We start from the raw sequence: 27008 nt of genomic DNA, 5'->3' as shown, positions 1-27008 counted from the left end.
AAGGACTAGTTGATCTGGGCAGCGGCGCAAAAGACCTTCATGTTTCCCTATTTGGTCACCGACTAGAACTTTCGAGTTGGTCTCATCCCTTGTGTTGCTACTAAAGGTTTGTAAATAGGTGATCTTATCTAACATTGCTATAGATATACTACTATTGCTTGGACTGCACACTACAGAGCTAGGGCAAGGAAGGCTGGTAATGTTCCAGAGTCAATCTACCTCCTGGAGCTCAGAAATCGATCCCTACCTTAGTTTAAGGCACTGTCATGCATCTACTCTAAATCTGATAGAGGAGTTACTTGGGGGATTAGTCCTAATATCTAGGGCCACTAGGTCATCTACCATTTTAGTATATTTTAATGTAAGGCCTGTCTCGTCAAAGGCAGGGTCCTGAGAAGAACTCCTTTGTACGCAGACAATGTCATCTTGGATAACTGAGCGACAGCCTTTGATGTGCCTAATCCAGTGAATAACTTTATTGATCAAGGAGTCTTCAGAATCATACTTGGTATAAGGCTGTCATTTTGGTACCTTGGTAATAACAACTTGGTTTTTTGAGCTGTTAGGCCTATGCCTATGCCTAAGGCTAAGGGCGGGAATATAAATCCGCTCTCTACTTATTGTGCCATATTGGGGATTAAAAATCCTTGTTGGACTTTGTCACTGCAGCTGCCTGGGATTGAATAAACTAGAGTCAGTCGAAGTATTGTTATTCCGTTGGAGAAAATGAGCTCCAAAACTTCGCTGAGGGTAGTGGGGGTGCTGAAAAGATGGATGGAGGCATTGGGGTCCCCTGTTCCTACTATCTGGCTCTTGTGATTCATGGGCCCCCCATCGGTGGTTAGGCTGCTGCATTTCTGAGTTTAATCCTGGTGGTCTGATTGGTCTGGGTGGACTGCCTAGACTGGATGATTGATTTGACACTATGATTCAAGCACTTGAGCTTGCTTAATTAGAGGTCAGTCTAAGTATAGCACTTTTCAACTCTCCCACTTCGGTTCTCAGCTCATGTATCAAGTTGGTACACTCCATACTTGTGTGTGCCAATGGTCCTGGCAGCACAGTCTCCACAGGGAGACTTAGAGAGGGATCAGGAGCAATAACGTCATCACCTAGGTTAGACAATGGTAAAAAAACGATTGCTACAATGGACAATATCGGTTATAAAACATGAAAGAGATGAGTCCAGCGCATCCCGGCTAGGGGGCTTCCCCTGATTAGTAGTCATTGCAGTTGGTTGTGCTGCTGCCTTTCCGAACATGCTGGGTATGCGTGGCTGGGCAGTGGATGTACCTAGGGTAGGGTCCAGGGTGATTACAGGCTCTCGTGGTACAGGTGCATCTGAGTGTAGCAATTCGTCACATTCAGCAATTAAGGTGTCAATTCGGTCGATGACACAGTTTCCACCAGCAGATTTTGTCAATCTTTTAGTTTTCTTTGTTTTTGTGGCAACAGAGGACCCCTTAGCTGCCTTCCTCTTCCCCATGACAAAAGTCATTGTTTTACCGTGGTACTGTTATACAACACTAGAACACCAGTACAGGATTTGCTGAGGGACCAAACGAAAGAAGGAAAAACACCAGAACCATCAAATAATTTCCTAGACTAGCCCCTGGACCCAAGAACCCTTCACTTGAAGTCAACAAATGGCCCAACGATCCAAACAATCTTAGCAATAGAGCCCAACCACAATATCTGATAACAATAGCAAGTAAGAGCTTGATAGAGTACCTCCTAAAAAGCAGTTGTTAGATGGCTGGCCCAGCCTCCTCCAGGCTCTGACGGGCAAGGACGATCCCGCCCCTGGCCCGCGCGCGTCCTGCGGGAAGTTGATTGCGCTTTTAAGCGCGCCTGGCGGTTACAGGTCCTCCCTCCTGCGAGCCTCAAGGATTATGGGACCTGAAGTCCCCTGCTGTGGCCGAAGACAACACCAGCGATGCAGCATCCAGACTTCACTGTTGATCTCGCTGATATAAAAAAAGACATTGCTTGCAGCAAGCTCAAATACATGCAGCCCTCCATATCTTGCAAAAATTGATGGTGTCTTCACAAGTTCAAACCCGTCTGAATTTGCAAACTTGGGTCATTTTTTTAGTTATCATTTTCAATAATGAGGGCCTCTAGTATTCTGATGCCCAGTCCTTTTTCCTGCCCTAGTCCGACCCTGCCAACCGCCAACCCTAGGTTTCTGAGTAGCTTCCTGCCCCTGCGGTGAAGTGCTACAATACGTCTTCAGGGGTTGTAAGTGCTATATAAATATAATCACACTACATTACAATATATAACCTTCCTGTCTCATACTAGTACTAATTCCAAAACACTCAGCTGTTTGGCAGGCAAATTGTAGTTCATACAGACTGCATTCTAATTTTCTTAGACTGCTTTACACACTCACATAAGACAAGACTGCTATGGGTCATGTCCATCACCCAGTCTACATCAATAAATCAACTATCACCCACTGAACAGGCATTGAGTAACTAAAGAGATATGCCATGTACCAATAGCCAACGAGAGCTCTAAATTAGTCCACTACTCAGTGTCCCAGCTAGCTACATACTATAACCGCTTTTGACATTTCACAATGGCAGTCAGATACGGGATGATAGTAACTAAGTCCATCCCAGCAAAACAATAAAATACAAGAAGAAAAAGAAAAACGTGAATTTCTGTGATTGTTGTCTGAAATTACATTTCTTTGTTGTTCATTCTCTTATACACAATGCCGAGGGGCCCCTTTGTAGTAAAACCATGCATCCGTTTTTAAGCTTCTCCTTTTAGTAGTTCGCTATAAATGGTGGCGCCTGCATTCTACAAACATATAGCATAACATCCATGCCTGTATGAACCTTGGCAAACTACTAAATGTATTAGCATAAATAATTTTTTTATCCTTGACTTGAGAGTTCATATATCTATTTCGGGTCACTTTTATTGGGATAGTTTGGTTTACCACGTCGTTAATTGATTTGTACTCTGCCTTGTAAAAGCATTGAGCATAGGGTTACCCCAAAATGCGCACTCTGTATTTCATACGGTGTATGTACTGAGCATGCTGAAGTAAATGTATGTCGACTCCCCTTCAGCTGCAATGGGTATCATTACTGACCAGAGCCTGCTCAATGAGGTGGCTACCTCTGGCAAAGCTGTGGATGGAGATTTCCCTCGCATTGATGGTGCTGAAGATGAAACACCAACAGAAACCTCCCGGTGGCAAGCAGAGGTAAGGCTGGTTGAGATGTTTTTCTGTTTGCGCTGGATAGCATTAGAATAAGACGGATTTGAGTCCACGTTCTTTGCAATGAGCCGCATGTGAAGTGACTAAAGGTATTTTTATCTTGGGTATGCAGTTGAGCACTTGCATGCTATCGCATGTTTGTGCCGTCTGTCCATTTCGTAACAATTCTTACATATTTTGTTTTACTTCGTCATTAGTCTGCTTTTTGCTGCTTTCTAAACGTTTGGTAAATATACTGACTTAAAAGCGCCAAAAGTATTGCTCAGTTTTTGTTTGAGGTGATGTTAGCACATGGGTTGAATTGCTGATGACTTATGACACAGCACGGACTGTGGTACTGTATGGTGCATGCCTATGCATTACGCCTTCGGCTTCCTAATCATGGCTTTCAGTCATGGTCTGCCACTCGCCTTATACGTGAGCCATGTTGCTTCGACGACCCCTACTCTGCTGAAGTTTTCTCCAGAATTAAACAGTTAGATGGTTGAAAAAAGAGGAGTATCATTCCAAAATGATTTTACTCAATAATGGTGACATTCTAATGCAAGTGGCAATTCCTAGTTCGCATTTGGTTTCCCTAAATCTGTCGTGCATTGTCCCTCTTGTGCCCGTGTGTGCATTTTATCAGCGAACCATGGTTTACCACTCTTTTTCCTGATGCTTGCTGCAATGTAGAATAAATGGTGCAACAGAAATGTCCAGTTCATTCACATTCACATTTTGATCGTTCCAAAACTGCTGCTCCTTCTGTTAACAATCTCAATAGATTGTGCTTGCAAAATTAAAAAAACAAATATTAGTTGTAGCAACACAGCATTGCCGTCTGAAGCACAGATTGAAATCTACCTTCTCATCTCGAAGGACCTTGACATTTCTGCACCCAAAGTGCCTGTATTAATAGATTGCTGATGTGTAGACATATGAACGACCCCTTGTTTCCTACACCAAGCATTTCCACTGATACTAGCTACAATCTCTCCTTTCTTTTGGTTGTGGGTGGAAACAGGGGATTTCAATGTGATATGCATGCTTCCCTTCTACATGCAAGATATTGTGAATGTTGGTGCTGAATCTGCTGCCATTTGTTTTTATCACTGTGCCTATCAAGTGCAACATTTCTCTCAATATCCCAACAATAAGTATATTTGGTGTCTGACTGTAAACCCAGCATGCCTTGCAGTGGCCCCTTCAAGAGAAGAAAATCAGTATGAATGTGGTGGATAGTTTGATATAATTGGTAGTGCTATCCCAGCTTTTGTGTACCAGTTTAACAATCTTCTTTCTTTTTTTCCCTTCCACTCTTATACATTTTCACCACTTTTTATTAAATATTTGCATTCTTTTTTGTTCTGTTTTCATATCCACCTGCGGCAGGACTTGCTTGAGCACCCCACTTGTCCATCTTCCCCACCACCCCCCATGCTTTGTGTTCCTTGTCGCACAGCAAACCTGCCACCTATCCCAGAGATGGACATGCTTTCAGACATTTCTGAGGAAGATCCCTTCGGGGAGCTGGAGCAAGCTGCCTCGGGCAGTGTAGAGTTCCTTTGCAAAGGAAAAGAGGAGAATGAAACAATTGCTCCCGGGGCAGTCGACAAGCTGCCTTTAATAACGCATCCGCTTGCAGTGCTACGCCACTCGTGTCCAAATCTAATCTCTGAAGTACAGGGGAAGAAGCGCATTAATTTTAACTGCAGTGATGCCCGTTATCGCTTCTTTTCATTCAGTTTCTGCAAGTGTTTTCCTGCCAAGTTCCCATCTCTTCTTGATGATGATGGTTACATTAGTTTCCCCAGTCTCCCAGAGGTTTGCGTGTCTTTTCTCCCTCCAGGCCTCCAGCATTATGTTCCTTTGACCTCTCCCTCGTTCATTCCATCCTTCCTGCTCATCTTCGTGCTTCTCCTCTCTGCTTCACGGTCCCTCCCTTTCTCACTAATCCTTTCCCTTCCTCTCGCGCTGTCCCTGTGCTATCTGGAGCCTAAGGCGACTTCAGTGAGTGCCTTTATTGACATTGACCTGAAAGACAAAGCGGAGGAAGAGGTGTGTGACCTTGTCGCGTAACTGCTGCCACTTGCACATAGATTTCCCGTCTGGACCCTGAGGGATGCATACTCAACCTTGCACACTGAGTGACATTGATTCTACAAACTTAATTTTGTGAGGCACTTTGGTTACAGCAAACTGTTTTAAATTGCTCATCCATCAATTATTCTACTCAAAAACATTGTCTTGCTGAGCCATTGTTAAACTGCAGTAGGAGCCTTAAACGCCATGATTGGTTGACTAGTGAGGAGCTGAGACATCACTTGGGGTGCATATTGAAATCATACATAGTCGTCCATCAAGTAAAATCTAAAAGATAAAAGCTGTTTTCTGAATAGGTCTCTAAACAAGAGAATTCAACCTTCCATTCATCTTGGAGGTTGGTTTGGAGACTTCAGCTTTGCAGATTGTGCCTCCACATTTAACTTCACCCCAAGTTCCACCCTGGAAATAGATATGAACCTCAACTTATGGAAGATGTCATTCTTCCTTTCCTCTACTAGTGTGACATGCTCATTTTCGTCAAGTGCCACTACATTTTACGACTGCTTTTGCACACAGAGTGTCTTCCTATTGTCACTTTTTAAATATGATTTAGTAGGTATCTGGAACCAATGTTGCACTACACAGCAAACTGTTTTGGAAGATGGAATAATAACCTGATCAAAAAGTGCCAATACGTGTCTGCTGTTAAGGTTAAGCTGTAAAGTATGTGATCTATACATTAACTTATCTGCTGCTGGCAAGGTTCAATGCATATTCAACACCCAAAGAGCCCACAGGTCCAGAGTATGAGTCTGCTGAGTATGTGGAACACATATACCAAACACCAGATAGGGACAAAGAAGAGCAGGGAAGGTATCCTTTTTTAAGGACGGTTTCCCTCAGACACTTGGGGTGTCATGCTTCATCATAGGGGTCCCTCCTCGCATCGTGTGTGCCGTTTTGGAAAAAGAAGAACCATTCTGAACTTCTGAGGCAACCCTGTGTAAGCCTGTGTGTGCCTGGCAGTCGTGCATGGATCTGCAGGTTGTGGGTGCGTCCTTACAGTTAGGTTGCCCCAAGGTGGGACAATGGGATAGCAGACTTGGGGTTCTTGAGCAGGTCTGAAGGGGCACTTTGATGCGTGTGGAGCCCACAGATAGCAAGGCAACCGGCTCCCCTATTTGGGAACCTAAACTGAAAAACGAGAGTTTGCGAGGCAAAAGAACCCTTGTGGGGAAGTCCGAGGCACAGCAAGCTAGAAGCTTACACAGCGTTGCCTCATAAGTACCCGGTTAGAAGGAGCCCAGGGCACACTCAGTCAGAGAACATCAGCAATTCAGCAAAAAGTGGAGGCATACCATGCATGAAAGAGGGCACTTTCTCACACTGTTTCTCTGATCCTGATGAAGGCCACGACACTTTGAGAGGTCACCAAAGGCCGAAACATGTCAATCTTGTTAATGTAGCTGTCTTGAATTCTTACAGTCTCATTACCCAGCTCGTTGTTTTTAATCCTGTCACAGGGTAGCTGAATAAAGTTTCTGCTAGGTAGCTTTGTAGGCCGTTTTAACTCACGTTCACATTCACGCTAGCACTGCACATCACATTTATTCACACACCACGCTCACATAGGGTTTTTAGGACAACCCATGTGCTCAAATTGAAAAAACATCCCTGAGCTCCTCCCTCGTAGAGAGGGGGTTGTAGCCCATGTCAAGACTAGGTTCTTGACGCGAGGAGGCACCCCTATGATGAAGCATGACACCGCAGGTGTGTGAGGGGAACTGTCTTTATAAAGGGACACCTTCCCTGCTCTCCTTTGTCCCTATCTGGTGCTTGGTATATGTGTTCCACATACTCAGCAGACTCATACTCTGGACCCGTGGGCTCTTTGTGTGTTGAATATTATTAGTGGGGAGTGTGCCCACGCTGGTCCTTAAACCTCCTCCAGGCCCTCTTTTGTGTGTGACAAGGTTCAATGCATACTCAAAATTATCAGACAGGACATATACAAAGCGCATGATGATGCCGAAACAAAGTATGAACTGTCTAGCAGACCAGCAAGATTGTACCAACCCTGCCTTTGAAGAATGTATTTTTTTGGCTTCCTATAGCAAGAATGAACCTCAGTATTGTTGTCTTGAGGAAGCTCATGTCCTCGAAATAACTTTATTTGCATACATCCGGCCTTTGTATTGTACACAACAAATCCTTTTATTAGAAATTAAAGAAAGAAAAAAATCTTAGGGCATTCGAAGTGGTCATCGAACATCACAAATAGCAGATCTTCTATTTCGATTAATAAGAATGTAAAATCGTGAGATAGCTTAGGAGACCTCTTGGTCATAGTCACCTAGAAAGTTTGGTTAGAACCATCTGAAAACCTTTTTGTTGTATATTATACTCTTTCGAATAAGGAAGCTTAGTTTTATTTAACAACGCATCCCTTTTTCTATTGGCCCTCTCACTTTCTCCTTTTCACTGCCAGTGAAAAAAGTGATATTTCGGTATCATTTTTAATGTTGATTTTCACGTTTTCTCTCAGATAAGTAATATCATTAGTTTGGTTTCACTCACATTCGATGAATCATTACATTGATGGCGCAGTTGGAAGAACCTGCAGGGCCGTAGTGTTCAACTTTTGTCAAGGTGAAAGAATTTGTGAAGTGACGTGGTGGTGATCCATATGAAGGGGGCAGTTTCTTTTGCAATATTTCCCACTTTTGCTTTGAAGTAGAAAGAACAAGCCTACATTTTTCAGAATTCATCCATTTGTCACTAGTTATTTTGTCGGGAAGCAAAGAGGACAGGTCAGTCTGAAGTACAGAAAGATGGGGAAACAGACATCAGACCAATCTTTGCCCTATTAGAGCCTAGCTGATAAACCAACCACTCAAAATAAGATGCAGAGCTGCTACAAGGACTGTGCTGTGAAGACTAAACACGCACCCACAACGTATTGTCTGCATAGAGATCAGCATGGACACACAAGATGATTGACAAAATTGGCACAGGTGAAATAAACAAGGGGGAGTGTCCCAAAAACGTTAGCCCTTATGGAATTCCGGGCAGGGCACTCACATGCTGGAGGCAACACTGAAACAGTTCATGCTGGAAGGGTCCAAAATCTGGCCTCTCTACAAAGCATCACTGTTGGGAAACTAACACTGCACTCCACATCACGTATATACACTCACCCGGGGGAAGGATAAAAGTCTACAGCTACCTTCTATGCTCTTGCACATGAAAACATAGGGGTCTTCCCTTGAGAGTACATACAAATCATAGACATCAGTCGCAGCCCAGAAATCAACCTACCAGGAAGCCCAACAATTTACAAATTGTGTGCTATAGAAATATATTGAACAAACACAAATTCATCTATGTAAAGGTAAAACTAATGTAAGTCAGCCCTGTTAAAATTTTCTAGCAAAAAGTGTAATGCACTATTCATAATGTTGCACCTCATTTTCTAGTTGACTGACTCATATAGTCCTAGTAAAACTGTATTTAAGGTCGTCCAGAGTATTGTCAATCTGGAATATGCCATATCTGTCTGTTAAAAGAAAGATGGATTATCTGTTAACTAATATTAAAACAAGCAATGGCAATGCCAATAGGTCTGGCTTTAAAGGAGTCTTGTATGACAATGTGAACCATTACAACAAAATTGTAAAGCAAAATGATATATTATTCTGTGGAAGCAAAGAACTGTAGAATAATATTGGTGTAGGTTAAAAGGTCAAGTGACAGTTGCACTGACAAGCTAAACCTTAAAGTCAATGTAGGTTAACCACAGCCCTCCTCCCATCTGTGCTGCTTCCAGAGAAAAACACCATAAATTATCTAATTATCAAAGATGCTTTAATAGCATGCAAATGTCATGGGTGAGCTCATGAACATTCAAGCTCAGGAAGCTGGATAAATAAACAAAATGATCATAGTTGTGCGTATGGCAAGAACTTTTTTCGTGGAAGCACACAACCTCTGCTCAATCAAAACATGTACTCATGGCTCGTAACATGTTGACGGAGCCACAGCCCTTCTCTAGTAATTCTTACATAATTGTCTTGCGATAGCTGCGCTGTTAGGCCAGAGTTTAAGCACATCTCTCGACCACACAGCAAAGCGCAAATATTGCTGAGTAGCCTCTTACATTAGAGAACTTCAAATCTTCAACTGTAGTGTTATCTCTAGTCTCCATTTATGTATGGAAACCAAACAAAACGCCCTCAAAATACTAACTGCATTTCAAAAACCGAGGGAAACAGTTTTGAAAGAATACTTGAGTATACAAATCATTTTTACATGATGATATTGTTCAGAACCTTTGGGTTCCACATATATTAATGAACATTATGGCTCAACACGAAAATAAATGCATAAATTTCCTTTTGTAGAAAGAATGTTAAAAAACATTTAAATTATTACAGCATCCGTATACTCAACATCAATGTATTAGGGAAGTACGTAACATTCCAAATAAAGCATACTAGAGATTTTTGAGATTGGAAACTTTACAATATATTACTGTATTTTTGATTGCCTTCTGTGCTCCAAAGTTTGTTTATATCAAACACTTTCCAAAACATGTCTGTTCACATGAATACATCGATTCGTCTTAAGGAAGGCTCCCATCAAAAATCGACGTGCTTTAGCATCAGTACTAAACACCAGACTGGAGTGGAACAATGTCTTTGTTTCATTGTCTAAAATATTGTTTTGTTAGCCTGGTGATTATTAGTGTTAAACGAATTGTAACCAATATAGGATACTCTCTCCACTTAATGGTTTTAGATAATTATCATTTTTAGAACCATAAATTATTTAGTGTACTTGGAGTGGAATCTTTAGGAGTGTGTCATACGTAAGTCACAGCTTTTGAATGTTGAAAGCATTTTAAATATCTGGTTTATAGCATGTGTGGCCGTAGATACACACGCTTAGCATACTTCTGCTATCTAGTGTTCGGCTCCGACGTTTGAAAGTTGTTTTACTTTGAAAAATTCTCTCTTCACAAGATGTGGCGTGACTCCTAATGATGTACAATGTGTTTGGGGGCTGACTCCTTATCATCTCCTGTGTATCGTGCCTCAACTTCAGTTCCAAAAAACCTTCAGGGGCTGAAGGGAACGGCACTGGGAACCTCAGAAGACACACCAGCAGTTCTCCTCAGAGACCCCAGATATTTTTGGAGATGATTCTCTTAGCACCAAATAGGAAGACAACTTTCATCTGGTATGCCGGCCATGCAGCCAAAGCCTAGTCTGGAGACAGTGTCTTCGAGCAACTCGGACCACGAGGAGATCGAGGATGCTGGAGGAACAGCGAACACTTGTCCCTCTTCAGAAATTCGGTGGTTAAGGCCTTAAAGGAGAGTTGGAAGAGGACTATCCCCCCTAGAGTGCCACCTGTTCCCATGTGGAATCTAAAGGATGTTGTTTTAAGCACTCTTGCCCCCTTCAGTTCCTCTCTTGGTAGGTGGCCTTCCCTCTGACCATTGGCCCACTCACACATCATTGACCTGCCAGCACTCATCCTACAAGAGCCCTTCATTCAGGTCCACAAGGTCAGGGTTGTTCTTAAAACCAATCTTACATTCCTCCTTAAGGTGGTGACCCAATTCTACCTTTACCAAAGAACTAACATTTTTTTCCACAACCGAATCCTGTTGTGGAAAGAGCACTTCACTCATAATATCAAAAGAGATCTTATGTAATACATTGACAGGACCAAGACATACCACAAATCAGAGCAGCACTTTGTCTCCTTTACAAAGCCTCAGAGAGGGGATCCTATCGCCATGGCATGCATAAGTGGATAGTCCGACGTATTCAAATTTCTACCCTAAAGTAAAGAGAGTTCTACATCTACAGCTCCACCCAAAGTGCACTCCACTTGTAAGAAAAGAGTGACCATGGCCTTTCTAGGAAACATCCCACTAGCAGATATTTTCAAGGCAGCCACCTTGTAAACACCCCACACCTTTACCAAGAACTGCTGTGTCGACATCCCAGGTCCCATGAACAACCATGGTAGGTCAGATGGTGTTAAGGACCTTGTTTCAGACATCGGAATCATCAACACGCTAGCTACCGCTTCTAAAGGGCATTGCTTTACAGTCAATGTTAAGCATGTATGTATTTACAGCTACTCGTGTTCTGAATTGGAAAACGTTCTGTTCTCATATGTACCTAGGTATTAATTGTGGTTAAGCAGTTTAACTTAACCTCATTTATAAGGTAGTCTTACATGAAGTAAGTCTACAGATTATGGAATGGTTTATCCTACTATAAGATTAAAGCGAGAGATCCTTTTACATTTCTAGGGACATTTACTACCTGTATGATAAAAAGCCTGCTATGTGCCATACTCTGCTATCATCATTATTCTTCTAGTTATTCGCTGGTTTCCGTACCATCCAGCTTACCAAATAAATAAGACCTAATTTGATGGTACACTATACCCATCCATCATAGAAGTAATTATCCAAAGCAGAAACGTGATTTTTATCTAGTGGTATTGTCCTGGTATGCCAAAAACAAAGTGTACTCCGCTTGATCTCTAGTTTGGCTCCATGCGTTCTCCGGTGACTCACCTCTTCTTGATATGAGTGACATATGTAGAGTGCCCTATTGGTGTATTTTATAGACTGGAACCATTTTAATCCTTTCTCAGAGATGGGCTTCTGGCTGTTTTTTTTTTTTTATATAGAGCAAACAACGCTTACGCCTTATATGCTCATAGCTTACTCTGAATCACCAGGTCATGTGGTCGAAGGACTTGATGAATACTAGTGAGGTCTGGAGTACTACAGCTGATGATGTAGAAAATGTATTTTTATTTAGCTCTTTAGACCACACTACCAATTTAAGCATTGTTAATACTGGAGATGTTAGTATCACTTAGTTTCAGAGCACTTAGTTTTCTAATCTTAGAGCAATAAAATGCTGAATTGACCTTTTCAGGATCTACATTTGTGACTTATTCAAAGCAGCTGTCAATGACGAGCATGCACCTCTCTGAGCCATATTCCCAGCATGAAAAACAATATTAGGCCATGAAGAGATGGCCCTCTACTAAGGATCCACTGTTTCACAACAAACCATCTTTTAACAAGATAGTTCAACAACATATCAGTATGAAACAATATTTTGTTGATATGTTCATGCCTTTCTATATCGGGGCACCTGTTAATGTGATAGAGAAATTATAAAAATGTGGACGAGGTTCATTTATTAGATTATAGTTTGGTACAAAGTTACTGGACCCATTTTATCTCCAGCCTTACTGGAGGTATACACAAACAAATCACTGATGATGACGTGTGTGTGGCAGAAGTTTCTTGTCCTTAGCAAAGCCCCTGTTTTCAAGTCTGTGACCGTTCCCTTGAAGGGGGATAAGGTGGCCTCTTGACTAAATGCTTTTGCCAGAGTGGTGTCAAAGATTGGCCTTGCATGAGTTAAATGTTATAAAAGTTAACTAACAACCTTGTTCTAGTTTGAAGACTGGAAGAGTCTGTGGAAGGAAGTATGGCGGGTTCTTCTTTCAGTCCCTTATTATCATTGATATGGATCCAGTTGTCTGACAAGATGTTCCTTCATTTATATTATAATGCAGATTTTCATGCACTCCATTGGAAGTAAAAATTCCACTCCTCTCTTTTTGCACATAAGCACACTTCTCTCAAACCTTGGCCTGCCTTTTCCTCCTCATTGCAGAGCACGTTTTGCTGCCGGTGCTTGTGGGCCTATCCTGTCAACCAACGCACTCTTGAAGCCAATCGTTTTCTGCAAGGATGGATGGGGCTTAGAGAGTATGGAGCCACACAGCTCTTCCCTGCAACCCCTAACCAGTGGTGTCAGACAGTCGATTTCCAATAACTGATCGAGATTATGTTTACACCTTTTCACAGTGTGGATACTGCAGTCCAACATTGTTGTGCGTGCATTCGAAGTAAGCTTATTCCCTATGCCTTCCCGTCCCCTTTGTCCCTTCTTTTTTTGGTTGAACTGAGTACCAGTTCATTATGAGCCATTTCTTTGGAGGCAGTTGATGTGGTTGCAGAATGGCCAGTGATGGTTAGCTCGCAACAAGGAGTCTTGGCGAAATGGTATTGGTTCTGTGCCAGTCTGCATCATTGTGGTGATTTAGAGACTAGTCTCTACTGGTACCTCGGTTGCTGGAGTGAGGCAGTGTTCAGTGGGCCTCTTGCTGGTCGAGGTTTCATTTATGTTTCCTTAGTTTTCATGGTGTTTATACCGCTTGAGATTCTTCCAGCTAAGCGTCGTAGAGCTGTGCGAATCACAACGGTGTGTGGATCACCAACTACACCTGTTTGTTTCCCAAGAGTGTAGCAGCATTCATTGGTGGTGCACTTGAGCCTTAGGTTTTCATTAGAAATTTAGCAGACATTACCATTTGACCAGTTCTCTAAACTGCCCAGCAGTATTGACGTAACCAAAATGCTATTCACTTTTGACTCCTGCCTTTGTGTGCAAAGTTGGATCTGTGCTCTTCTTATGGCAAATGTTATAACTGATGATTTACCTGAATAATAATTATGTAAAATGTGTATTGGCCATTTTACCTAAAGACTTAATTATTTGTTATTCTAAAGATTGAGCCAACTATTGAGTTTATTATTTGAGTACACTTGTTAATTGCTGTTTGTAGTTAAAAAGCTAGTTTTGGCCGACGTGGGCAAGAAAATATAATTAATGTGGGACAGATTTTCCTCGTGTTTGAAGGGGTGCTCAGAGTATGTTCATTTTAATGCAGGAGTAGCTACCTGTATGCTGATTATATAACCCAAGCTTAATGTGATTCAAGAGTGTACCATGTCAAGACTAAGGTATGTCCGTCCCTTTGGAGGCTCCCAGTAGAATTGCTGATCATTTCCAGTCTTCTACCAGAACGAGTCTCAAAACTGTTTTGTTAACTTCTCTCTGGTATCTATCTAGCAGCCTCTTTTGCCAGATACAGAACGCGTATGGCGCTTGATTACTAAATTATAAAACTACAAACTTATCGTAAAAAAATAAGCAATAATAAAGAATGGAATGCTGCAGTATGTTAAGCTTTTCTGTAAGGCACTTAAGCAAATCATTCCTCTTCTTCTTCCGCCAAACACGCATTCAAAACCCAAATAATAGTTTCATTCGTGTTTGTCTAGCTTTGAAATTCAAAGGGAGAGGTTGAACGAGAGGTTGAACGTTTTATTCACAAATCTTTTATTTCACCGCAGCATTTTGAAATCAGTAGAGGGAAAATACAAGTTTTTGTTCCTTCCTCTGTTAGCACACTTAACCGTTGAAACCAATATCTTAATGAGTTGTGGTTCTTTACTAAGCAGTGTTATTTTTGCTAGCGTGGCCTGCGTTTTTCTTTCTAGCCAGATTCTTTCAGAATTGTCCATTATTGATGGGTTGGCCGTTCCCTCTGTCAATTTTTGTTTCAGCTGAATCAGAGGGGTTACAAAGCAAATTCATAGGAACTGTTCCATAACAGTTTAAGATTCCATTTCCATTTCATCTTTACCAAATTTTACTTCATCCATTTCTGCAACACCATAGGTGGTGGATTATCAAAGTGGCTTCAAAGGTGCAGCAGCAGATCTGACCAAAACACAAAAGGTCTGTAAACAAGGCCCATCTTTCAAGGCTTTGTTTTTCAAAGTCCTGTTTTTTAAACAGACAAAATATTGCAGTGTTAACACATGGTAACAACTCTTTTTTGGTAACCTTTCACATGGTTGCGTGGTTGTCAACGAAGAAAGAAGAGGAGGAAACCCAACAGCAGAAGGTTATAGATGCAGTTTCTGATTTTTGTTACTGTATGAATTATTTGTGTTCCCGCTTGCTTTTATTATTGCTTAGTGGGTTTGCTGCTCTCTAATCTTAGGATCCCCAGATTACTGTCTTGCTGTCTTCTTTTTGTTTTGTTTTATGCTTTGTCACTGTGGTCTGTGTTTAAACTGTGGGTCATGTCTTTTTCTGGTTGGTTGCTAAACATCTTTGCGTTCATTGTGCCCTCTTTTTAATTTGATTTCACAGAACAAGTCCTTGAGAATAGAAGGGGAAAATATTTATGTCAGACATAGCAATTTAATGTTGGAGGTTTGTATAAGGCTTCTACTCTCATGGGCTGCCAGGCTGCAGGGAATGGCATTCACTTGCAGGCTCCTCTGTGGACATGGTGCATGGCATGCATGGGGGCAGAGTCACATGGAAATGCATGCTTTGAATCGTTTACTGTATAGAACAATGATCTGTAGATGAATGCGTGCTGTAAATTGCAAGGGACAGCTGGTGAGCATAGCCCCATTGGAACAGGTTTTTAATTCACCCCAATTACAATTACCAAGAAAAAACATTGTCTGCATGTGAAGTAGTAATAAGAACGTCGCAGCACTATTGAGGTGTTTGCAAACAGTTCACTGTGTGCCATTGCCGTTCTGCTATACTCTGTGTCAGTGTCGTATGGCACATTTAGCTGAACCCAATGACGCCACTCATAGACATTACTTGATCAGCTCTGACTGTTGGCAAAGGGCTGTTATAGATTCACTCAGTCACAGCTGAGCTTGTTTTATTTTTTTCTATTTCTTGTTGTATGTGAGGATTCAGTTTCTGTTAAGTAACACTCATGCCAGCCCTAACCTTACTAATGCCTTTTGTTGCATTTTGCAGATTTGATAAACTCAGTGCATTTCCAGCGTTAACCTACTAATGCCGGAAAACCACTCTGCATAACATTGCTTTCTATTCAGTAAATAAGTCTGCCTCGTCTCATGGTATGATCATTGGTTCCACAACTGAGCTACATGGCTAAATTATTAACAGTTTTCAGCTTGGCTGTACTCAGTGGTGGGGACCAATGAAGAATGCGTGAACTGCCCACCCAAAAAATTAAGCATGATCACTTGAATTTTGAGTCATAGTTAATGCACCTCCTACATTTTAGTTGCACACTGGGTAGAAGTATTACCAGTATTAATGGCAAATGGTGGTGGTGGACTTGAAAGATATTGTGATGCCTGGATCTGGCTAGATGCAGTACTGTTTCTTAACCGGCTCACTGGTAATTTCACACTCAAAGATCTCTAGAATAAGCCATCTTTCACTAGCCAAAAGTATTTAATCTAATATATCTTTTCAACTGCAACTACCAAGGGAATGAACCCCAACTAGCTGGAAATCTAGCATGTCAGTGGGCTTGGGAGTTACAATTGCTTGAGTCTTCCTGTTGAAAATCCCTTCACTGTGCTGTCATTTCAGATCTGATTACCCTTTACCTACATGATGGTGAAACGTTGTATTATAACATAAATAGCAAGGGCCCCCTGCAAATGGGTACGAGTTCCTCTAGGCAGGGAGATATGAGAATGCAAACACCTAGGGCAACTCAAAATGTTCAAAAAACTGTTGGGCTGACTTGCAAAGGTAATCTGAGACAAAGTCTAACTTTATGACTTTTGGTATTCACAGAGGTAATTTACGAGTTGTATCTTTACGTCTGCCGCCGTTCCAGAATCTCCGCACCCGGGCCGTACTCTCCGGCTCGGGCTTTACTCTCTGCTTGGGACGTACTCTCCGACTTTGGGCAGGGAAAAGAGTGTGGCCGAACACTACATTATATCCCGGAAAAGTTTACTCCTTTGCATCATGGTACAATTTGCGCTCCCCTCAGTGTTGACTGCAGTGTTGACACTACAGTCAACACTAAGGGCACTCCCCTTAGTGTTGGCGCTAGTGTTGACACTACAGTCGACACTGAGGGGGAGCGCAGATTGGGCACTGCATGTACCATGATGCAAAGGAGCAAACTTTTCTGGGATGTAATGTGGTGTCCGGCCACACCCTTTTCCCTGCCCAAACTGATTCTCATAACCTCCCCCTAACCATTTATCACACATTCCTAATGTTCCCTTTTGTAAAAAAAAAAAAAATTGCATCCTGGCCCATTGATTACACATCATCCGGCCGGAGAGTATGGCCCGGGTGCGTAGAGTACGGCCCGACTACGGACTCAAAGATATGACTCGTAAATGATCTCTGTAAATACCAAAAATCATAAAGTTAGACTTTTATCTCAGATTGACTTTGTGAATCGGGCCCAGTATGTTTAACTAAACATTTGGGGACATGAAGACCATATTATGAACGAATACAAAAGTTATTTTATTAAATTAATATAAAAAAAATTAGTACGAATAATTCACATATGTACTTCAATCATGATTGTCTCATACTAGACAATGAACACAAAATACAAAAACATAACAATGCCACATCAATAAAGTTATAATCAAATAAGGAACTCTCCAATTTACTGATTTATAATAATAATTTAATCAAAAACATTGATCAATCTACATATGGGATGATACAGTCAAGTAACAATCAATGGCTAGAACGAAATATCCTTTCTGCGCATGAAAGTGCCTTCGCCAGAAAATGTCACACACGACACTTGCGTTGATCCCGATTCTGGACTCCAGAAAGGATCTCTCAATTGGAGGATTGACAATGTTAATTAAAAAGTACCTAAATGTACAAAAAATGTGACTGGCCCCAAGAATCGAAGTTCGATGACTTGGATATTGAAAAGGCAACCCGCATAGGTATTCAGAGACTCAATCTGTTGGAACACCTATTAATATATACTTGTATAGAAGATTAGTGCCAGTTATTTTAGATACTTAAATACGATATCTGCAAAAGATAAAAATGTTGAAACCTTGGGGTGGCCACTTGATTACTAACGAGATCCTACGTGTTCAGCAGCCGAACACTGTCTTAGCCACAAGGTCTGCGTCGAAGATGAAATAAATTAAACTTTGTATTGCCATTTTTAAAGTGTCTGTATATGTATATTTAAGTAATTGTGACAAACACTATGAGGTAGGTCCTCTTCTTACCTGCAGTGGAACTGAATTGACTATTATTTTCTTGTCATATTTGTTGTGAGCTCTTAGCGTGGCTTCTTTTTGACTGAATGATAGTGTAATGGCTTCTTCCTGAATCATTGAGTCCCTGAATTATGAGCAAAACTTAAATCATTTGTTAGCTGATAGTAATAGTACTAATCATCTTTGTAAGAAATTGGGTTATTGATTGCGGGGGTAAAAACCCTACTCGGGCAACAACCACAATCTCTGTCAGGATGAACCACATAAGTCACTAAATTTACGTTTGCTTAACCGTCTGGTAGCTTGGCACAAAAGCAGTCAGGCTTAAGTTAGAGGCAATGTGTAAACATTGTATGTAGCACTCAAACATTAATAAAGTGAAAACACAACACAAGAATAATCCCACACCAATTTAGAAAAATAGAGAAAAATTTAATAAATAAAATGACACCAAATTGAATTAAATCCAATCAGTAGAACCAGAGTTATGAATTTTTAAAGTTTTTGTGACCTTTAGTGCATACAAAAATCAAGCCTGAACCACGAGTATCTGGTCATGTAAGGTAGAGTTAAAAGTCAAAAGTTAAGGCAGAGCATAATGGAGTGCGGTCTGGACACACTAGTGGGATTGCAACCGGTCTCTGCTTAGCTTTGGATTTAAAAGAAATTTTGAAGGAGGTGTCGTCGCCGGTGAAGATTTCTTCCTTCGGATTTTGCCACTTTTTTGGAAGTAAAAAATCTGGCGCAGAGTGAAGCTGCAAGCTGTAGCAAATGAAGGCTCCACGAGGCCAGATACCTTTGCCAAGATGTCCAGCTGAACAGGTGTTGCTGCTGCGGAGAAGAACGTAGCAAGAGCGAAGTTAGGCCAATTGACAATGCACCATGGGCAGATTGGCGAGCAGGTAGGTGTCCTAGTCTTCTGTCTGTTCTCTGGCCACTTTTTGGTGACTACTTTTCTAAGCCCCAACTTTAAGGGTTAAGCAGGAATTGCACCTTTAACACCACTATTAAGTGTCCAAGACTTTGGGGCACCACTTGAGAGGTTAGTTCTCACTCCAACAGAGGCAAGGTGCAGGTGGAGGTTATGTCTCTGTAGTACACAAAGGAGGCCAGCCAACTTGCCCTTGGAGTCACTCTGATAATCCTTGGTCCAAACAGCAAGGCAGGTCTCAAGCAGCAGGGCAGTCTGTTTGGGGGCAAGGCAAGCCTCAAGCACCAGGGCAGTCATCTGGTAGCAGCAGGCCAGTTGTTTGAGGTACAAGACATACTTCAAGCAGCAGAGCAGTCCTCTGGGGTCCAAGGCAGTCTTTTTGAAGTCCTTTATAGGTCCAGGAGTGTACTGAAGGGTTGTTCTGAAGGTCTAATATTTTTACTTGGTACCAGCCTTTGAAGTGGGGGAATGTTCTAGACTACTCTCCACGTCTAGTTCTGGAAAGTTCTTCTCTTCCGAAGGTTCCAAGAAATCTGGGGTGTTAAAAGACTAGTATCATGTTTCTTTGTGTGTGCCAGGGGCAAGTCCTGCAAGTGGATCAGGGAACAGCTCTTCCCCTTTGTCTCACTTTCTGGGAGTAATACACAAAGCTCAACTGCTCTGCCCTTCACAGTCACATGATCACACTGGCAGCAGGCACCAAACGGTTATGGGAAGAAAATGCCAAATTCCTAAAAGTGGCATTTTCATTATTGTGACTTAAAATCTCACTTTGCCATTAAAGAGGATTTTTTTTTTTTTTTTTTTTTTTTGGAAACCTTTATTACAGATTTCAAGAGATATACAAGTATGGGCCTACAACCTTCAGGCCGGCCGCTAGTAGACAGTGAGACCATGAAACATATTCATAAACACAAGCAGCAAGCAGTAAAAAGTCCCACAGATCAAAAATCATTTGCGGCCACATTGCCCAAACATCCCAAATGGCGGTTTCATTTTAAATGAAAAAACGAGAAACAAACCCACAAGGCGGCAAAAATCTAGGCAACAGTATGTGCTCCCCTCGGGAGGGCTCTACCAACCTACAAGAATAAGTGGGGGGGAAGGGCAGGGGCAGAAACAAAGTGGTTACGGTAACACAGAATCAAGAGAATGTGCAGACTAGGGAGACAGGGCCGCCGCCAGGTCGGGCGTCAGTGGCGGGGTACAGATCCCGCCGCGGTAGGAGTTCCAGGGGCCCCACACCTTTACCCATTTCCCAGGCTTACCTCTCGCCACATACACAACCTTTTCTCGGAACATACACCAATCCATATTTTCCTTCCATACCGAAATCGTGGGTGACCTCTGGGAGCCCCACAATTGTGCTATGTCACGCTTGGCCACCATATATCCCAATGTCACCCACCACGTTTGCGTCACCGTATAATCAGTCGGCTCCCACACATTCAGCAGACACCTCCTAGCCTCGGGGAGCAGCGCAACATGCGTGACCGCTTGCAACACCTCATGCACACCACGCCAGAATCGAGTCACCTCCGGACATTCCCACAAAATGTGGAGGAAGGTCCCTAACATGCCACACCCACGCTTACACATCCCATCCACTGCGTATCCCATGCGCATCAGGCCCGGTCCCGTAACGTAAACCCTGTGGAGTATTTTGAGCTGGACGAAACGAAGGCGGGCCGGTATGGCCACCTCTTTCGGGGAGGCCACCGCAGATACCCAATCCTCGTCGTCCAGCTCCAATCCATCAGCGACCCATGCCTCACGGAGGGCGGCAAGCAGTCCCGAGCGATCGTTGATGAGCTTTTTATAGATGAATGAGATAGTGCCATCTAGTACATGCCCATCTAGCACTCTATCCTCCAAGGGGGAGCACTCCGGGATGGACGCGACCTCCGGGAACACAGAAGACAACGCGTGGCGAACCTGTACATACCGGAAGTACTCCCTGTCATGCAACTGGTATTCCGCTTTCAGCACATCAAACGTTTTAAATCCCCCCTTCGTCCAAAGATCGCCCACCCTGCTAATGCCGATCGTGTCCCACTTCTCGAAGCCTTTCGTTGTCCACAAACAACCCAGTCGTTCAGAGGCATACAGTGGCGTCGCCCGGGTCAACCGATCTTTCCACCCCATCGCCGAGTTTGCCGCATGCCACACCCGTACCGCGACCCGTGTCGGACCAGTCAAACGTGCGTCGAGCGATCTAGAGTAGAGCGCACGATTGTAGTCGCCACCCGGCAACAACAATTTGTCCATTTCAAAAGCCGGATTAAGGGCGGGCCCATAAAGCCCGTGGTTTATCGCAGCCAGCTGGGAGGCCCAGTAATAACGTTTGATGTCGGGGAGGGCGACCCCCCCCATCGTACCACGGGAGCGTCAGCTTCGCGAGGGCGATCCGCGGCCTCCCATCCCAGAACAGTTGGCGTTGCAGACCCTCCACCTCCCGAAAGAAACTAGCCGGAACGACATCCATCGTGTTTTGCAAGGCATACAAAAACCGTGGCAACGACATCATCTTAAACAGCGCCGCCCGGCCGAGCGGCGAGAGCGGCAAGCGCCTCCAACGCGCCACATCCGCCTTCAAACGTTGGAGGGGGGGGAGTAGGTTCTGTGTGTATCGGGCCGCAGAGTCCAGGGTAATAAAAATACCCAGATACTTAAATCCCTGTTGAGCAACCTGGATAGGACAACCCCGCGGGAGGATAGGGGCCTCCCCTGAGAGGACATATACACAGGATTTAGCCCAGTTGATGACTAGGCCTGAGTTACAGCCAAAGGAATTCAGCACATCCACTAACACAATCAACGATTCACGCGGGGAAGCAAGATACAAAAGAATATCGTCCGCGTAGAGAGAGACTCGATCCTCATACTCAGGAGTCCATCGGAGACCACGAATCGAAGGGTGCCACCGCAGCCACTCCGCCAGGGGCTCCAAGGCGAGCGCAAAGAGGAGAGGCGACAGCGGGCAACCCTGTCGCGTGCCCCTACCCAATTCAAAAGGAGCCGACACTCTACCATTCACCACCACCTGGGCTAGCGGTCCGGAATACAACCATTTCACCCAGCCAATGAATCCCGGGCCAAACCCAAACTTCTCCAGCGTCGCCCAGATATATGGCCACTCAAGCGTGTCGAATGCCATAGTGGCGTCCAGGGACGCCAAAATGGCTGGCTCACGTATGAACGGAACCCTCGAGAGCACCCCATGCAGACGCCGCAGGTTAAGCGCGGTGTTGCGATGAGGGATAAAACCGGACTGGTCCTGATGGATCAGGTCGCACACCACGCTGACCAGCCGATTAGCCAGCACCTTGGTCAGAATTTTGGGTTCCGCATTCAAAAGCGAAATGGGCCTGTAAGAAGTGACCCGATCACGCGGCCTCCCCTCCTTGTGAATAACCACAATAGTGGCTAGACGCTGGTCCAGCGGGAGGGAACCCGCCGCCCGGGCCGCGAGGAACATATCACGAAGATGCGGCGCCAATGTATCCGGCCGCAATTTGTACAATTCAATGGGAAGGCCATTAGGACCCATGGCCTTGCCAGAGGCGACTGAACGTATGGCCAGAGCGATCTCCTCAGACGTCGGAGTCGCGTCCATCAACGATTTATCCTCCTCCGAAAGGGAAGGCAACGCAATATCTTTAAGCAGGTCGCGGGAATCCTCTTCCGAGCGAGAAGATACCGGGGAATACACCCCGCGAAAATACTCTGCGAAGCAATCAACAATTTCACACGGATCAGTAACATACACACCCTTCACTCTCTCAACCAGCGGAACAACTCGACTCGCTCTCTCCTTTTTATCCAGCCACGCGATCAGTTTTCCAGCTTTATCACCCATATCATACAGTCGCCCCTGCTGCTCCCTACTCAGGCCCCTGGCCGCCTCGGTGACCAGGGCCTTGTAGTCCGCTTGTTTGATCCTGAGAGCATGCAGTTTGTCGTCCGTGACACCACAATCCAGGTCACCCTCCAACTCAGTTATCTCAGACTCGATACGGGTCACCACCTCCCGCTCACACCTCTTGGAGTGGGAAATGAGGGACAGGGCCTCCCCCCGGAGTACCGTTTTGAACGCCTCCCACAGAGAAACAGCAGACGACACTGATCCCACATTATCTCCAAAATATTGCTCAAGGGATTTAATCAAATCTGCGCGAATCGCGGGATTACGCAGGTACCAGGGGTTGATCGGGACCACCCTCCCCTCCATCCCCGGGACAATATCAAAGTGCAACAAGAGAGGGGAGTGGTCTGAAATACCCCGAGCAAGATGCCGCACCTCCCCGACCCTCCCCGCCTGTTCCGCTGGCATCAGAACATAATCAAGTCTCGAAAGACTACCATGAGCCCCGGAATGAAAGGTGTATTGTACTTGCGCAGGATGTTTTAGCCGCCAACAATCCACCAGACCCAGGGTATCTAAGAGGCCAGACAACCAAGTTTGGGCCCGGGGGAGATCCCTGGGTGGGTGACGATCCTCCGTTCCGGAGACCACAGCATTAAAATCCCCACCAACCACTAAGATACCCTCCGGCAGCCCAAGAAGAAGGCGCCCCAAATCAGCAAAAGTAGTCGTCTGCAACCCCGGCGGGACATAGACAGAAACCAAAACAACTACTTTACCCTCCCATCTACCCACCAGAGCCGTATATCGCCCCCTATCATCATGGAGCACCTCGCCAACCTCCAACGGGAGCGAGGTTTTAACCATAATGCCCACACCCCTCGAACCAGAGGTGAAGCCCGAATGGGCCACAAGGCGATAGCCCCGCCTATTCATAGCACAGAAGGAGTTACCAATAAGGTGTGTTTCTTGCAAGAACACAATATCAGGTGAAATCCGTTTTAAGAACTGCAGGACCACCCCCCGTTTTATCCTGTCCCCCAGTCCGTTAACATTCCAGGAAAGAAGTCTCAGTCCCCTACCCCCCATCACAGCCAAAACCAATCTGTCCCCTCCCAGAGAGCACCTTGAATAGAACACAACAATATGTCTGCCTTGTGGTACAAACAAACAATACCCAACCCCAACCCAACATTCCAAACAAAACTCCCCCCTCCCTGCACCCCTGCATGAGCCCAAACAGCCCCCCCAACTTGCAGTGTGCCTGTCGCCCCTGCATGAACTAAACTACAAAGACCCCCTAGAGGAGGAAAGAGAACCCCCTCGAGACACACCACAACCTCCACGGGAGGGGGAGCAAAGCACGACAGTCAAGAAACCCTGAGCACAGCCGAAAGGTGGCATCATCAGGAATTAGCCCCAGTATCAATACCGCTGGCCCGGTCCAGTGGGCACTCTCCTCCCGCGGCCCCCAAACCCTCTCGATCATGTCCCCTAGGCAAAGTGTCCAACCAGTCCCCGGCCTTCTCCGGACGGTCAAAGAAATGAGAGCGACCCTCGGACTCCACACGCAGTCTGGCCGGGAAAAGCATGGCGTATTTCAAGTTCATATCTCGGAGCCGCCGCTTAACGCCCATGAAACCCAGCCTCTGCTTCTGGACCGCTTGAGTAAAGTCAGGATAGAAGTTCACCTCCACGTTCTCCAGCTTAAGCGGCCCCTGCACTCTAGAAGCTTGTAAGATCGCATCCCTGTCCCGAAAGTTGAAGATACGGGCAATAAGAGGCCGCGGGGGAGCTCCGACCTTCGGCTTGCCACCAGGAACTCTATGGGCCCTCTCCACCGCAAAGAATTTACTCAAACCTCGAGGCTGCAGACGATTAGAAATCAGATCCTCCACAAAGAGATCCGCCGCCGAATCCTCCAATCCCTCTGGCACCCCGATAATGCGAACGTTGTTCCTCCGGGCCCGACTCTCGGAATCCTCCAGTCGCCGATCCGTGAGCGCACTGGCCTGCCGGAGCCGACGTACCTCCGTCTGGAGGGCCGCCACCTCAGTCGTGAGGCCTGACGCGGTGTGAGCCAAAGAATCCACCCTGTCATTTGTCTTGGAAAGATCTGCCCTGACAAGGTTAACATCGATGAGAACCGCGTCGAGTTTGTGCGCCAGGGTATCAAATTGTTGACCCACCGAGGTCTTCATCTCCGCGATGGCGCTGCAAAGTCAGATCCGTCTGCAAATCCGGGGCATCTGCGGGGCACTCAGGGGACTTATGCGACCCGCCGGGAGAACCCTTCGGCAGGGTATAGCGATCCATAATGTTGGCTTGAGTTGCAGCGCCACGCCGGGTCGATTTGGCCTTTGGCCTCTCGCCATCCTGCTTCGTCGCCATCGTCCTGTATCCTGTACACCCACGAGTCCTACCGCGGAGAGCGAACAGTCGAGGCCAAGGACCCCAGAGGTCGCCTCAGAAAGGCGGAGCAGGTCCCCGCAGGGCATGCAGGGTCCCCCAGCGAGGCAACCACCACACACAGAAGGGCCGTGATCCCACTCGCGACAATGGCAAGAGGGCTCAAAAGCGAAAGTGAAAGTGTGGGGTACGCGACTCGCCAGGCTCGTCCCGCCGTTGTTGTTCACTTCTCCACTGGATCACCCCCCAACTCTAGTCCGGGGTCAGGAGAGGAGCAGGCCGCAAACTTCAATCGATGCCCAGCACGGCACACGGGGTCCGATTGAAATACGGAAAACGGGTACCACCTCGGCTCAGGTTCACCAACACAGTCCCCTCAACCGAATCAGGATGAAGACAGGATAAATGTAGGAGGTCGCGGAGGTCCTTGGGAGCCTCGCACCTACGCGGCCATCTTGGTTGCGCGCTAGGCTCCTCCAAAGAAAAAGAGGATTTTAAAGTGCAATTCATTTGAGTCCAAACATGACTTTCCTACCTGTTCCTGGTCAAAAGTTAGCACTTAAATTCACTATTATATTCTAATATTATCCTATAGGAGAGGTAGGCCATTCAGTAGTGAAAAGCTAATTTTGGAGTATTTCCCTATCCCGACATGTAAAACTTAAAAACACGTCCTACTTTTCAAATACAATGCACCCTGCCCTATGGACCTTTTATAGCCTACCTTAGGGGTGACTTGAAAGGTTTACTTTTCCATGTGAATTGGCAGTTCAAAACAGCACTGCAGGCTCCAATGGCAGGCCTGAGACATGTTTAAACGTGCTACTTTAGTGGGTGGCACAATGGTGCTGCAGGCTCACTAGAAGCATTTAGTTGACAGGTTCTCGGTATATGTAGTGCCACTTTACTTGGGACCTACTTGTAAATTAAATGTGCCATTCAGATGCATGTTAATTTTTCCTTGTTTAGGGGAGAGAACACAAGTACAGTAGTACTAATTAGCAGTGGCAAAGTGCACAGAATGTTAATGCCACCCAAAACAAAATTTAGGAAACGGGAGGGGTGAAGCAAAAATAAATTGGGGTGACCTTGCAGGGAGGGGGCCAAGTTTAACATGACCCCCTTCCAGCCAAAAGCCAGGGTAGACTAATCAATACCTTAATGGGCTTCCCTGCTTCGCAATAAAACATGGACAGTGTGCCTCTTCTGCAGTGGCACTTGTCAGTTCTGTTCTCCTCTGAACCTAGTTGGATCCCATTGTCACTACGCTGCTGAGTCACTGGACTCACCCAGGTGAAACTTTTCTCCTTATTTGGGGACCCCATCTGTGAAGCACCTAACCTTAATTTGCTTTACTACAAATTCAGCCCAGTAGGCAGACAGTACCACCATGACCAACAAAGTGATGTGCATCATTCCGCCCCTTGGATCAGGGCCCTGTCCCCGACCAAGGAAAAGCTCTGGCCTTAAAGACAACAACCAACAGAGGTCGAGGACACCTGTCTGTGTCAAGGGCCCGGCCCAGGGCCATCCACTGTCAGGGGGAGACTCCATGCGGTGGCCGTGGTTAGGCTCCCCTCCAGTCTTCGATCAGGCAAGGAGTTTTCTAACTGCTCCTGGGGGG

General features: G+C 45.0%; 1 protein-coding gene across 14 annotated transcripts in view; it reads left to right on the top strand.

Moving 5' to 3' along the window:
• The window catches only part of EPB41L2 (erythrocyte membrane protein band 4.1 like 2), a 680749-nt gene that overhangs the window by 443399 nt on the left and 210342 nt on the right, over positions 1-27008 (top strand). For 5 of the 14 annotated variants that reach the window (XM_085611888.1, XM_085611891.1, XM_085611887.1 and 2 more), the window contains one exon: positions 3087-3223. In XM_085611888.1, coding sequence (XP_085468014.1) covers positions 3087-3223 — 137 coding nt within the window. Of the gene's footprint in view, positions 1-3086; positions 3224-4612; positions 5279-14841; positions 14902-15040; positions 15071-15321; positions 15385-27008 lie in introns of all 14 variants that reach the window. The other 9 variants (XM_085611881.1, XM_085611877.1, XM_085611880.1 and 6 more) reach the window with 4 other exon arrangements.

The sequence above is a fragment of the Triturus cristatus genome, chromosome 6 (genome assembly GCF_964204655.1).
Source record: "Triturus cristatus chromosome 6, aTriCri1.1, whole genome shotgun sequence".
NCBI classification, from domain to species: domain Eukaryota; kingdom Metazoa; phylum Chordata; class Amphibia; order Caudata; family Salamandridae; genus Triturus; species Triturus cristatus.
This window is presented reverse-complemented; position numbering and strand designations above follow the sequence as displayed.